At 35.4% G+C, this 14,630-nt stretch overlaps 1 protein-coding gene across 5 annotated transcripts in view; it reads right to left on the reverse strand.

The window, feature by feature from the left end:
- Positions 1–14,630, reverse strand: part of AMBRA1 (autophagy and beclin 1 regulator 1) — a 137,487-nt gene that overhangs the window by 17,279 nt on the left and 105,578 nt on the right. For all 5 annotated transcript variants that reach the window (XM_014070546.2, XM_087720259.1, XM_014070575.2 and 2 more), the window contains one exon: positions 7,968–8,107. In XM_014070546.2, coding sequence (XP_013926021.2) covers positions 7,968–8,107 — 140 coding nt within the window. The remainder of the gene's footprint in view (positions 1–7,967; positions 8,108–14,630) is intronic.

Below are 14,630 nucleotides of genomic sequence, written 5' to 3' on the forward strand. Positions count from 1 at the left end.
TGCTGTTTAAGAAGATGAGAATGATAGGTTTGCACAAGCATATGTGACCTGTGACATTTTATAACTGCCTTAAGAACAACATATTGCTTCTGCTGCAAAATAGGCATTATGTGTAAAGTGTAATAGTTTGAATAAAAAGGCTCAGATTAGAAAATTAAATCATGTTAACGATGATTTTAAAGAGAGTATTAATTGCTGTAGCCTAGATATGTAAAAATTTGGAAGAATGAAATGGAGGAGGAGGAGTCTCTCCACTTATTCAAAACCCACACAAACATTTGGGAGGAAAATTAGCACTATTGAAACACTTAAGGATAATACGTTATTGTAGGAATGTAAAATGCATTAATAGGTTTGCTCTTAAAATTCTTTTATGTTGAATTTCAAGTGTGGTTAACACTTGACTTAAAAGTGAGTGGAATGAAAGTTTTCTCACAAAAAATAGTAAATTCATTTCTAATTTACATAACATACCAATGTAATTAATGTTTTAAAATATATTCAATTCAGAGTGTTTACAGTTGTATAAAACACCATGCTTTCTTTGATTTCCTCAATCTTCTTTATTTTCGTAATAACAAGGACATATTTTCAAAGTTTGGAAAAGAAGATCCTTCCTAATCTAAAGTGTCAGGTATGGTTGTTCCATCTCTGGACCAAATTACACAACCTCTGGGCAGAATTGTTTGAAAGTGGGGAGAGGAGAAAAAGGACAGGGCCTTAAAGGTGGCAGCTAAGTGGAAATAAAGGACATGAAGCTACTGGGAAAACATAGGAGTTGATAGGATAGCATTTAATTTTAACTGAATTTTAAATATAAGATATCTATTGTTTTAATATTTTATAGGCACATTTATTAAGTAAGTGTAAGCCATCTAGAGTCACCTTTGGTGAGATGGGCAGCATATTAGTTTATTAAATAAATAAATAATAAATTAAAATACAATAAACATGGTCTTGCCCTACTTGATGTCTAAGATCCCTCCAGTTAACATCCATAACCACCAAAATCTTCCCAGTTTTAGTTCAGCCAGACTGTGATCTCCAAATGGTTCTCACTGAACTTCCAAAACACAGTATATTTGATTCATGATTACAACGGAAACATGTTTTTAATTTTGTACAGGTAGTCCTGACTTTCTACAGTTCAGTTAGTGACTATTTAAATTCACAGCACTGAAAAACGTATGACCACTACAGCACCCCATGGTCACGTGATTTACATTTGGATATTTGGCAACTGATTCATATTTATGATGGTTGCAGTGTCCCAGGGTCATGTGATCCTCTTTTGCAACCGTCCAACAAGCAAAGTCAATTGGGGAACCAGATTCACTTAACAACTGTGTGACCAATTTAACAACTGCACTGCTTCACTTAACAAATGTGGCAAGAAAAGTCGTTAAATGGAATAAAATTTAACAAATTTCTCATTTAGCAACATAAATTCTGGGATCAATTGTGGCTGTAAGTCGAGGACTGCCTGTTCTCTCGCTAATGTGTGTTAAATATTTATTTACTTTCCTCCAAGACACATGGTTCATAACAACCCCAACAAATGACTCTATGTTATTCTATTATAGTATTGGGGTTGCAAAATGTTTAAATCAGTATTCCAAGTTCAAAGTTACGAAATATGGCACAGAATGTGGGTAAACAACTATGACAGAATTCCTAGAAGAATTTAAAGAATCCAGAAGTAAATCTTACCAATTAAAACAAATTGCCTAATTGAGAAGTATGTAGAAAAACATGTAATGTATGCCGCATCAGCCAAAGACATGTTTTCCCAAGGCCTTAATGCAGGTGAAAGGTTACCCCCAAAATAATTGTTCCTGAAGGGAGGAGAAATCCTTTGTGAGAAACTCATTTCAGCAATGAAACAAAGATAACAACCTGGGAGAATTTTTTTTTTGAATGTAACCTGGGCTAATGAGAGAAATCTAACTGGGATTATGGAAGGAAGTATGACAATTTGGGATTAATTAATATGTCAGATAAGAATAATGGAGGTTAGTTACATAGTGCCTACCCTTCCTGCTGCTATACACCTAAGAGTAATTGCAGGTTACTCTCTCATCTGCTGGCACTGTTGTTAAATACCAGGTCAATGAGTAATACAATGCCAACCTGATGTGTTTACAATTAAACTGGGAAACTAGGTGATGGAGATGTCCTCCTAGTACTTGACTCTACACCAAATTAGATAAGAAAGAGAAGTTGCTACTTGTCTATGGAGAATCTCAGTTGCCTCTTGAAAAATCAATTTTAGGAAGTTGCTACAATTTGTTTCTATGAAACTAAAAGACAATGTGGAGTGAATATTTATAACAGACTTAGAGATTTTTTTTGATGTCTTTTCCATTTCAATGCCCAGTTGTCTTTTTGTCTGAACTGATAAACATGGATCCACATTTGGGTCTGAGGATTCATTGAACAATTGTTCTGAATTATTTAAGCATCCGTATTAAAACCATCCAAGCAGCATAAAAATTCATAGCCACCACAACCAACATGAGGCTATCCAGACTAGCCCAAAAACATGTCACGCTTCATGGTTTTACTTTGCAAAGCATATTCTGTTCCCTGAGATAACTATAAACTAAATAAATGAAATAACTGTATTTTTCAGACTATAAGACGCACCTAGCTTTTGGAGAGCAAAACGAGAAAAAAGGTGATTGGCAGTTCGATCGGCCTCCAGAATACCGACGATCAGCTGTTCCAGGCTGTGAGGATCGCCACTGTCTATTGCCGCCTTTGTGCACCCCATTTCTTTGCCTCCATGTGTCCCATTTTTGGCCTGTTTTCGACCACTATGCGTCTCATTTTCGGCCACTATTCGTTCCATTTTTGGCCTGTTCCAGGTGTGGAGATTGCTGCCACCTATCGCTGCCAAACAGGACGTACAGAAAATGGGATGCACGGAAGCCAAAAATGGAGCATGCAGAAGTCAAAAGCAGGATGTGTGGAGGTTGAAAATGGGGCGCGCAGAGGCAGTGATGGGCAATGGCAATCCCCGCAGCCTGGAACAGCTGATTGTCGGTATTCCAGGAGGCTGATCGAACCACCAATCTGCTGCTCATGCTAAATCAGGCTGTGCTGAAGCTGACCAAGCTGTTTGCTGTTTGCTGCAAGGAGGCAAATTGTTGGGAGGCAGAGGTCGAAGAGTGGGGGCCATTGGGTGGGTTGGTCTTTGATAACATTCGCTCTGTAAGACACACAGACATTTCCATCCACTTTTTTTCGCCCGAAAAATATGATAATTTGAAACCCATTGGAATATAAGGGAAAAATTGAAACACAAGTCAATTGAGAAGCAAGTTATTCCACGTTATCCCTCAAAACCAGACACCTCAATCACCTTTCCACCACAAACCCTCAGTGGGAAAAAACGTTGTAAGGGATTGGAATTTTCTGGTATTATCTCCAGCTGATTGGGTGAGTCTGTGATTCTGGTAAAATTGCCCTCCCCAATTTTTACATTAAAATAAAAAGAAACCATGAGCAGCTTCTATGTGTGGTGATTAAGTACCAAATATACTCAACTGCTTAAGACACCAGGTTGTTTAGCATATAAACTATAGCATGTGACTGATTTTTTGTTAATAAAAGTTTTTATTTTTAGACAAACAGACATAAACACGCACAAAATAAAAGCCCTTCTCCAATTACTTACAGTGTGTCGATTGGTTGCTTTCTCACAATAGTCTTCACTTGCAATTTACATAGACTCATATCATTCTAATACATATGTATACATTTGTTATGGTTATTGAAAATTCATTTGACTATAGCTATTATTACATCCTGTTTATGTAAAATATTCTAAATTTAAAATAAATTTATATTATGGCATTTCATCATCCTGAAATCATCCAATAATATTACATCGTTATATTCTATTCTGTACAGAATTATTTATCTTTTATAACAAAGCTTTTCAACATCCTCTCCATAGTCCTCACTTACAATTTATATAAAAATTCATATTCTCAATCTAGTGTATATATATGCATTATTATTATTATTATTATTATTAATCATTTATTTAGCTATAACTATTATTACTTTATTTTATACATAATACTCTAAATTTAACTAAGTTTAACTTAATTTTTATTGTAACATTTCATTTCATCATCCTGTATCCTTCCAGTAGTAGTGCAGTCCTATATCTCTTGCCATTTGTGGTATTTGTATTCTAATTGTTTTCTTGATGTCTTATGTGGACTTCTCTTGGCACCTTGTTGTTCGTTGCGTATCTTGTAAAGACTCAAAACCCTCCATCTGTTCCTTCCATCTGTTTGCCTTTAGTTATCACTGGTGCTTCTGCCAGAATTTCTCTCATTGTTTCTGCCAAATTATCTCTCTTTTCTTCTTCCATGTTTTGAGATTTGAGATAGGGTTCCAGTTTGTTAATCTCTCCTTTCAACATTCCACTTGTGTTGTTTCCAACCACGCTTGATTTGGTGACAATATCAACAATTTTCTTATCACTTTGTTCATATTTTTCTTCAATTTTTTGAACTCTATCCTCAAATTTCACCATCATTTTATAAATATTCTTAACTTTTCCCTCTATTTTTTGTTTTTTGTTCTATGTTCTCCATCCTCTTTTCAATGTTTTTTGTATTTATTTGTACTTTTTGAATTTCTAACATAATCATTTGCAATGTTATTTCTTCTTCTTCTTCATGTTGCGCCATTCTTCCAGGTTATAAACACTGCCTCTAAAACATCCAAAGCTTTTGTGTTACATTTCAAACAAGTTCACTATAATCTTTCTAGTCAAGGCTTTCTCTTCACTCAGTCCAGCTAGTCCAGCTATTGATAGTACTCCAGAAGAGCACCTGCATAAACAATCCGTACTCTTCCCACTATCCCTTCCAATAAACAAAATCAGGAGCCTTGAAGTATAAGATATGAGTCAGATGTTCAAAGGAAATAAAAAAACAATGTTTCCAAGCCTCCAGCCTCTAGATGGCAGTTGCTTCTTTTTCCTCTGCCTCTACCCCTCTTTTTAAATTCTGAAAAAAAGTGCTTAAAAGCAAACAATCCAGCTGAGCGTTGTAAAAAGAAAAGAAGGAAAATCATAATCCACAAATATGAAAAAAGAGGAAAAATAGAAGAGGGAAAAAAGAAACTAGTCCAATTTAAAAAGTAAGAGGCATTTGTAAAAGTTCCATCCCCCCAAAAAAGATAACACACTAAGTTTAATTCAGGTTTAATTCACCGCTTGCTCTCTTCTTTCTTCAATTTTAATTTTTCAGACTGTGGGGGTGATATGCTGACTGTGTAAACCACTTAGAGAGGGCTGAAACCCCTATGAAGCGGTATATAAGTCTAACTGCTATTGCTATTTACTCTTTTGGGGTATTCTCTTCTCTAATAGTAAAATTTATCTCACCATTTTGACACTCTCTCTCTCCTGCTTTCCTTCCATTCAGGGACTGTCCCAACCTTCTGCAGCTTCAATGGTTGCTTCTCTTTCACTGGAAAAAAGAGCTTCTCCTGGATCCATCAGGGACTTTGCGATGTCCCTGAGATCAGCAGGACGTGCCCTTCTCTATCACCGTCTCTATGGGACGGTTTAGGTCCAAAAGGACCATCCAGCAGCAGAGATATCGACAGCAATCCTGGAGCTCCAAGATTGCATGTCGTGTCGTTGCGACATCAGCCCCCCCCCCATAGCATGTGGCTGTTCTTCAATTTACTAAAATTATTTAAAATGTACGTAGGTTTAAGAGTTTTATACGCAATATATCTCACACTTGTCAAGGTATTCTACAGTGAATGCCTGAATTTTCTAGCTACAAACAAGCTGCATTATATCAATCAATGCTTTAACATATCTCAAAGGCAGAGGAAGAAGCATACAAAGTAAGTCATATACTTAGCGTACCAGAAGGCACAATCATTAAATAAAATTCTCCTTAATTTGATAAAAACACACTAAATTAAAAAAATATAAAAGCAAAACTTTTAAAAATAATATAGGCATATGCCTGACTCCATCTTCAGAAAAATATGTTGTAAAGCTCAATAAAATCTTTAATCTTAACAAAGGTAATGCTGTTTTGGATGACAACATTATAATTTAGGTTGGGGGGGCATATTGTTCCAATAATTACAAATAAATTCCAGAATAGTATCAGCTTTAGGTCTCCTACAGCCAAAAAAGAAAAGAATCCTGTATTTTCTGCAAAACCTGCTAATCTGTTATGGTATTAGTTCGCAGCTGGTATCTATATGAACTTTAGAGAAAGAATCCAAGAGTAGAGATCAATACAATCCTGTCCATCTTCTCATCACAAAGCGTCCTGAGCCAAGGCTTATTATTCTTAAAAGGAAAATGATGCACTAGGGACTCTCTTGCTGGGAGGCATCTCTTCTACCGATTGAATGGTCTGACAAAGAAATTGGGTCAACCTCCCATAATGCATGATAAGGCTGAAGCTATGTAGCTAGTAGGACTAAAATTTTGATTTAAAGTGCCTCAGAGAAGGTGAAAGTGCTTCACAGAAACTACAAATACTTTATAATGTATTTTAATAGATTAATTAATGATTACACCAAACTATAAAGCTTTAAGTCTGCATATTACGATTGTTCTTTGTTGAAGTTATTACTTATTAGAAAATTTGGCACTGACAAAAATGTGTTACTTTTCGATTAATAATTGCTATTCCGCCCAATGGGTTTATTCAACCGTAACTTTTGTGCACATCTACGTACAACTGGAAAATCAGTTTAGACTTTTATTGCAAAGCATATTTAAGCTGAAATGGAAGGTAAATCTGTAAATAGAGCAAGGAACCAAGGGATGGGATTTCACTAGTGGGCATGCTTATTTTTTGAAGATACCAACCAGTTATCTAGAATACAATAATTAAAAATCTAATCAATAACCAAAGCCTAAATTTAAATCTGATGCAGTCTTATGTTTTGTCAAGGACATGTTATTCTTTTAATCTCACCTATTTGTACCTGAGTATATGCTCCTTTCTGGAACTGTTTTTGCTTTACAAATTTTTAAAAGTATTGATTCTGTCTATTGGTCAGCTCCATTCTTTTTTATTGATACATGTTGCTTTTTAGTAATGTTATTAATTGTGAGTGGCTTAGATCTGCTATGGAGTTGGATAGCCTCAACATTGAAATAATTAATAAATAAAATAAAAAAATTATAAGACATACATCAGAGGTGAAAGCTACCTTTCTGATACTGTACTGTTAGGAAAGTATTTACTAATTGAGTTACGCTTAGCTCTTTCAGCATAGTTGTGATTCAGCAATATATGGAAAGCCACAGCTTTCCTATTTCTACCAAAATTTCTAATTTTTATCAGAACTTAGAGAAAACCAGTATAAAGGATTGAAGTAACTGAACACTTGAATCATGGCACATTCAAGTGGAAATGTCATCTGAAACCCCATTAAAAACCCAGGAGAGGAGAAGAGAGGAAATTGGCTGGCTCCACAGTATTATGAGTCAGATTTGTATCTTTGATTTTAATTATTCTTATTCAATATATATTTCCACCACAAAGCAATGAAAAATGATGCGCCTCATCTTTAAATTATACAAGAGAAGAAAAATGAACTATAAGGTCTTTGATTCTATCCTGAACTTCAGTTGCACCCAGAAGAAACATCTTAAAAGTTTTTTATTACTTCTAGAATTCAGGTCAATCTCTGAAATGAGGCTCTTCCCTTTCCTTACAACAATGACACAGATTTGCAAGCAAAGTTACTCAGATTTTCCTCTTTTCACAATCCCCAAATATACCTCAAGCTCATTTAACTGTAGTGATAACTTAGGTTAAAAAAACCAATAAAATTTCATCATAAAAAAGATTTAAATTTAATTCCAAATAAATTACTGAAAATGAACAAATGTTTAGAAAGTTTCTAGTAAAATCAAAGTTTATTATAATCTTCAAGTTTTAAATCATGCCACTTACTCTGGTCGGCAAATCACCAGATCCCCTTTATTAGTGCCATAAGCTAATCCTAAACCCGGCTCAGGTAACCAGCGAGCAGAATTTATGCTGACGTGTCTCCTTTGATCGGCAGGCATTGGGTACAAGACATTGAACACTCTCTAAAACAAGAGAAACAAAATAGAATAACAATGATTCAAACATACAAAACTAAGTTTGGAAGAAGATCACATCCTGCAAATAAAATAAGTAATATGAAACAAAGTGAAAAATTTAGTATCAATCATCCTCAACATTAAAAAATTTGACAGCCTTCTTTTCAGCAAAACAACTCCAAGTATTAACAAGTCTTGGGACTGGGATGGAGATCAGAATTTTATTAAGCCTCTCTACAAACATCAGCAAATATCACAAACCCAAAGATTCATACATTATAAAAAATACATAGGTGCTTCAATTCTCTATTGCAGAAAAACACAAAACTGGTATGTATCAAAGTTGAAACATCAGAGAATGTTGTAAACCAGAATTTTAAAAGAGAGAATGGAGTGGGGAGAAGAAATCATGCTTACTAAATATTTATGTTTAAGTCATGTGATTTCTTAATTTATTGACTCTTACTTCTTTATCCTCTGATCATTTAAGGACATGAGGATATTTTTGATGCATGTATGTGTGTGTGTGCACACATTATTATCAGACCAATAAATCTATGGCAAGGGGAAAATCTCTTCCTTCAAGGTTATGAACTGTAACTGTAATCTATCAGTCCAGAGCAGTTTGGTAGATAAGGTCTTTCCAGTCTAGGACTGAGATGATTGGCTAGTTACTCAACTAGTTTGTATATCTAGAACCTAGCTCTTCTTAGTCCTGGTCCAGCACCTTACTCATTACATCAAAATGGCTCTAGTGTGTTTGTGTATAGGAGTGAGTATTAAAAAAAAAGTGGATAAGGATAACAACTGAGAAGTTAATAGTGATATATGAATAAACTTTCACACCAATAAAAGGAATGTTAGTAGAATACATAATAACTTTGCCCACTTTAAAAAAACATTCAAATAAATGTTTTGGGGCATTTTATCTTCTCCAAAAGTAAGTGGCATTTGGAGAACTTCAATGTAATTTGAGACTGTCAACTCTTTGGTGTTATCATTAATACCAACATGATTTCAGCATACCTGTCCTATTCTCTTGACTGTGTAACAAAGAATCCAATATACACTGATTGTATCTGTTGCCATGGAGATTATGGTATGCACTCCAGTTTTAATGGGGCTATGATAACAATAAGCCTTTTATAAGAGCCAAGTAGCGTTTATTCAGAAAAATAAGCACTGTTTTAAGATGTAAGAGGGGAGAAAAGAATATACTAGGGGATCATAATGCAAACTTGCTTTATGAATAAACAATTTATCTTAGGCAAATGCTTCTTGCTAAGATATGTGGCTGGAATTGACTCCTTGAATCTAGCAATTGCTATACCACACTTACTGTTCATTTCCATTGGGAAATTGTAATCCATCTGCATCTATCAAAAGAACTCAACTTCTTCACAAACATCAATTAATTGTCTATGAGAGCATAGCTCCATATGGCCTAAATCATCCATGCCAGAGATGCTTAATATTGTGAATTATAGGAAGGAGGATGGTTCTCACCACCATGGTGGCCAAACCTCCCTGCAGGATTAGGGGGAAATCTCCACTCTACTGCACTGTTTTGAGGAGAGAATTTATCCTCCTATTCCTAATCTTTCCAGAAAATACAAAAACAAATCCAAAATTAATTTCCCCTGATATATCTATCATTATCAGATAAATAGAAACAAAATTTATAATCTCTTTTTTTAAATATACTTGATGTGAGAATAAAGCACACACACATTTTTAAAAGATTTTTGAAAAGCAGCTTTATTGGAATAAAATATAGAACAACTGTTCAATGACCGGGTGTATTTGTTTAATTCCCACTATACAAATACTCCAAATAGGATTAAGGAAAAAACGCTGATTTAGGATGTATCTATCCATACTTACACCAAAGACAACATTTCCTCTCTTATTCTAAAGCAAATTTTCTGTCAAATGTCACATCACCCAATGATATCCTAATTTCATCTCCTTGTCAATTTACCTTGTCAGAACAACAGTAATTGCAACATAAGCTGTCTTCTTGGTATAGCTGACTTGTTCCTCACAAGAACACTCTGTAGGATACAGAGATTACTCTTGTGTAGAGTGCTCCTGAGTATTTTGCCTAGCTTGCTATGATGAGATTAACCACAATGCCTTCCTATTGACTTTCCCAAACCAAAATGACTTTCACTCCTTTTTTTCCAGGATCTGCTCTTACGCCTTTGTTTATTTTTCTTCCAAATCTATGAATTTGTTGTCGGAAATCTAAGCCCTCAAATATTGCTTTCTAAATTCAATCTTTCTAGGTAGTAAGTGCACACCTTGGGACTTGTGTTACTTAGCTGGCTATTAACTTGAACCTTTTCTTTAGCCTTTAAGCCACCTAATATACCATTGGCCTGTCGGAGACAAATAATAGTCTTAAGTTTTCCACACAGTTCTGAAAAGTTTATTAGATACAACAGACAACAGTCTGATGGTCCTGAGGGGGAAGGAGACAATCAGACTGCTGCCTTTTCCCTGGTATACTACAGTCTTTTAAAGTGTTAAATCTCTGCATATTCAATAGTTTCACATAGACCAAAAAATCAATCCACAGCAATCTTGTTTATATCTTTGCTGTATTTCAGCTCATAAATGTATAAACTTAAGTCCATTCTCATCTGAACTGATTCCCAAGCAAAATAGCAGTCAAACTAGCTCTTCGTATTGTTGCTCTAAACCAGAATAAATAACTGAAAATAAGCAAATATCCTTGAAGCAACAAGGACATTTAATAACCTGAATCATAAAATGAATATGTAGTAAGCCTCTACTACATGTACTATATATTGTGCTTGTGTACTATTTTTAACAAGTTAATTCAGTGCACAAAAGTTAAAACAAACTCTTCTTGATATTAATAATGAGAACAAGATAAAGCCATTGTCATAAACCTGAAAGAATTCCACATCAGGTCCTATAGAATTGGAGAATTATAGATAATAAAGCAACAGGAAAACCAAAACAAACCTAGCAATTGCAGGGGGGCAACAGGGATAGTAATGTAATAAAAAGAAGTGGATAGATACAAAGGGAAAGAAGTTGGGAATGGAACAACTACAATGTTTCTTATATGTGCTATATGAAGTTAAAATTAGTGTTTTATCCACAGGTTTGATACTATGAGATTATTTTTCACTGAGAATTCTTTTAAAATTCTTTTAAAAAACTTGATAGGATTAAAATGATCAACAATATGGAATATTAAGTTGGCTGTTTTTATTATTATTTTAATAATTATTTATTATAATAATTATAATAATAATTATAATTATTACTATTATTTAGTAAGAAATTGAAACTGAATATGAACAAAAAATACCATGTTTCCCCGAAAATACGATATGTCCTGATAATAAGGCCATGCCACATTTTTCTGCTGGGCAAAAATATAAGCCCTCCCCCACAAATAAGTCCCCTGGACAACCCCCACCTCCGGCCAGTCAGAGTGCCGCTCACCAACCTAGCGGTGTCCTGAAGGTGCCAAACTGCGAGAACCGGGGGGTGGGGGAAGTGATTGCATTGCTTGGCGCCTTCGGAATATCACTAGGTTGGTGAGCAGCGCTGTGCCCAGCTGAAGAGGGGGTTGCCGGGCGGCTGCTCTCTTGCGAGTGGGCTCCCAAAGAGCCGGGCACAGCCTCATGGGCAAATGGCTGTGTTGCACTGTCGCAGCAGCGCAACACAACAGCCATGAAGCGACCACACTCACGAACAGCCACCTGGTAAACCCCCTTTCCAGCTGGACACAGCGCCATTCACTGACACATGAGGCTGTGCCTGTCTTTGGGAGCTCGCTTGCAAGAGAGCAGCCACCCGGCACCCCCAAAACAATAAACCCTCCCCTCATAATAAGGCCCAAGCCAAATTTTGTGAGTAAAAAGAAAATAAGACCCTGTCTTATTTTCAGGGAAACATGGCATTTTGTAAGAAGATGGGGACTGGCCATTCAAAAAACTTTCTCATTCAGTTCCAATGTACAGAACATTTTAAATTAGTTAAAGAAATATAAATGGAGTATGTTTCTTGATTTTTCCTGGACTATACGTCCTTTTGATTTCACAATTTGCCAGTTCCTAAGCTGCAAAGCGCTCTTCAGATCTGTTGACCTACAACTTCCATAATCTCTAACCAATATAGATAATGGTTGTATTCTCTGGAACCAATAACATTACTGTCCAATAATCTGAAATTTAGAGAAAATTGTTGTAATGTGTCACCAAGCTAAACAGGAAAGCTAATGAACCAAGATTCTAAGTTTTTTCAAAATAAGCAGGAATCCCAGTGAGAGTTACATTATGTAACTCTCAAAAAAGCAGTTATTAATTTTTTTCTACCTAGCTGATAGTTGACAGTCACTTAAAAGCATTTTCTACATAATTATCTGGTCTGTTCCTGAGAAGGGATATATGATCATTCTTACTAGAACACTTTGCCAGATTACTTAATGTGAGATTCAATAGTTGGCAGATAAGCAATGAATGACAATTTACAAATCAACCACTCAGAAATGACAATACTTCAGCTGCTTTCTAAGCCTACCTTTATAATGTACTTAAGCAGCTTTTAACATTGTCATGGAGATATTGTTTCAATTGATGGTTTGGGTTAAATAATGCACATTTTCTATTTGGTTTGCTTGACCTTACTGAAAGATTAATTCAGGTTCAAAGTCCATCTCATTCAAAAAAAAAAATAGAGAAATCCCCCTCTTTCAAAAAGGGTTGGTGGAAGTCATATAAATCCTCATAAATGGGGACACAACATAATATATTTCCTGTATCTGTGTCTTCTCTGGGAGCTTTCAGGGAAGGTAGACTGTATACACTATTTCTCTTAACACTTTCAAATGTACCTTCCTATAACTGCTGAATGCCAAGCCTTGGATAACTCCTAAAGCACTGTATCGAGTCATTTATACTGCAATTAATTAAATTCCTTGAGGATGATTTGAGCTCCATATATAGCTATCCTAAGTCAGCCCATCAAGGTAGACCAGATAAGAAACAATACTATATAGCTATTGTAACAGAACTTGCACATTGGAATGTTGTTTCCCTTACTCTCATCTTATCTTTATGTGAATTGGGTAAGGGTATCCTTTGAGACCTTTCTCAAGTTATTTTCTTGGCCTGGGGTCAAGCCCCTCTTATCTGACTATTGTCTTGATAGCAGCTCTTCCTCCAATCCTGCAAGACCATTCCTTATTTCCTCCACACCATATTTGAAAACTCAATTAGAATGAAACAGTCATGTGATGTTTCCTGGTAGTCAATGTAGCTCATTCAAAACAAGCTTTCAAAGTACAAAATTAATTTCTACATATCAGTCTAGCTATAACTTCATTTGCTGCATTTCTCTGGATGCTCCATACCAGGTCTGGGCTTCAGATTTTGCCAATCCTGATCCGAATTAAAAGGATGACTCTACTGAGGTGGGGCTCTTGAAAGCTGCATCTGAATCCTAGAATTAGAATGACTTATTGAAGATACATGGATATTAATTTCAAGAAAAATCCTAATTAAGATCTGTTTGAAAACTGAGCAATATAATGAAGAAGAGCCCAGCCTTGATAACTGATTCCACTGCTGAACTGAGCTGTAAGGAAATATTTTTGCCAGTGTTTACTGCTATTCTATTTGTCTTAACATTTAACGTTATTCCACCATTGTTGTTTTCACAATGAGCTCTAAATCTACGGTACTTTTGCCTAACAATGTGATGTCATTTTTAAATGTTAATTTCTGATTTTGATTCCAGTTACCATTGCATACAGTTTTGCCATTCTTCTAATATATTTGGGATACAAGTTACCTAGAAATGGGAACAATATTATATTATCTCACACTATCATAAACACTAGTTTTACAAATTCAGTTCTAAAAGAAGGTGCTCAAAAATTCTCAAGATGTTTTGGCAAACATATGGATCTTAATATACTATGTTCTGACATGGTCTACATAATGAAGGGCCTGCTCCATTCAATAATGCAAAAGTAACCCTTTTTATTGTTTTCTTCCTGACTCCATTACGCATTTTATGGTAGCTATCTGATCTTGTGAGATCTATTTGGCATTTCACTCTCCAAATATAGACTCCTACTTAAACATATGCTGGATTGTTTAGAATCTGCTTTTTTAGTTCAGGATAAATGTTACACTACACTCAGCGTTAGTTTTTCTTGCAATAAAAAAATACAGCCTATCATGGTTGCTATTGTCACATGTTCATACTTCCTCCTCTTCTTCAATTAAGTCCTTCCCTGTTGTATAGCTGATCACCTTCTTTCCTCTTTTTTTCAAGGAAGACAAGAAATTTGAAAAAGATTGCGTTTGGCAGAATCTGTCTTCTAACGGTGTTAGGATAATTAAAGTCTGCCATCTGATGCTTCGTTAGTGTTTTAAAAATGTATAGGGTTGAAAACAAAGCGTGCTTCCAAAAATCTGCAATTTCTCCCAAAGCTCACAGTATAAGCCAATTCTGGGGTGGATAGGGATCTATTCAAAAT

This window comes from Thamnophis sirtalis, unplaced genomic scaffold (genome assembly GCF_051295495.1).
Source record: "Thamnophis sirtalis isolate CommonGarterSnake01/CBP01778 unplaced genomic scaffold, rThaSir2_p1.2 scaffold_1, whole genome shotgun sequence".
Lineage (NCBI taxonomy): Eukaryota > Metazoa > Chordata > Lepidosauria > Squamata > Natricidae > Thamnophis > Thamnophis sirtalis.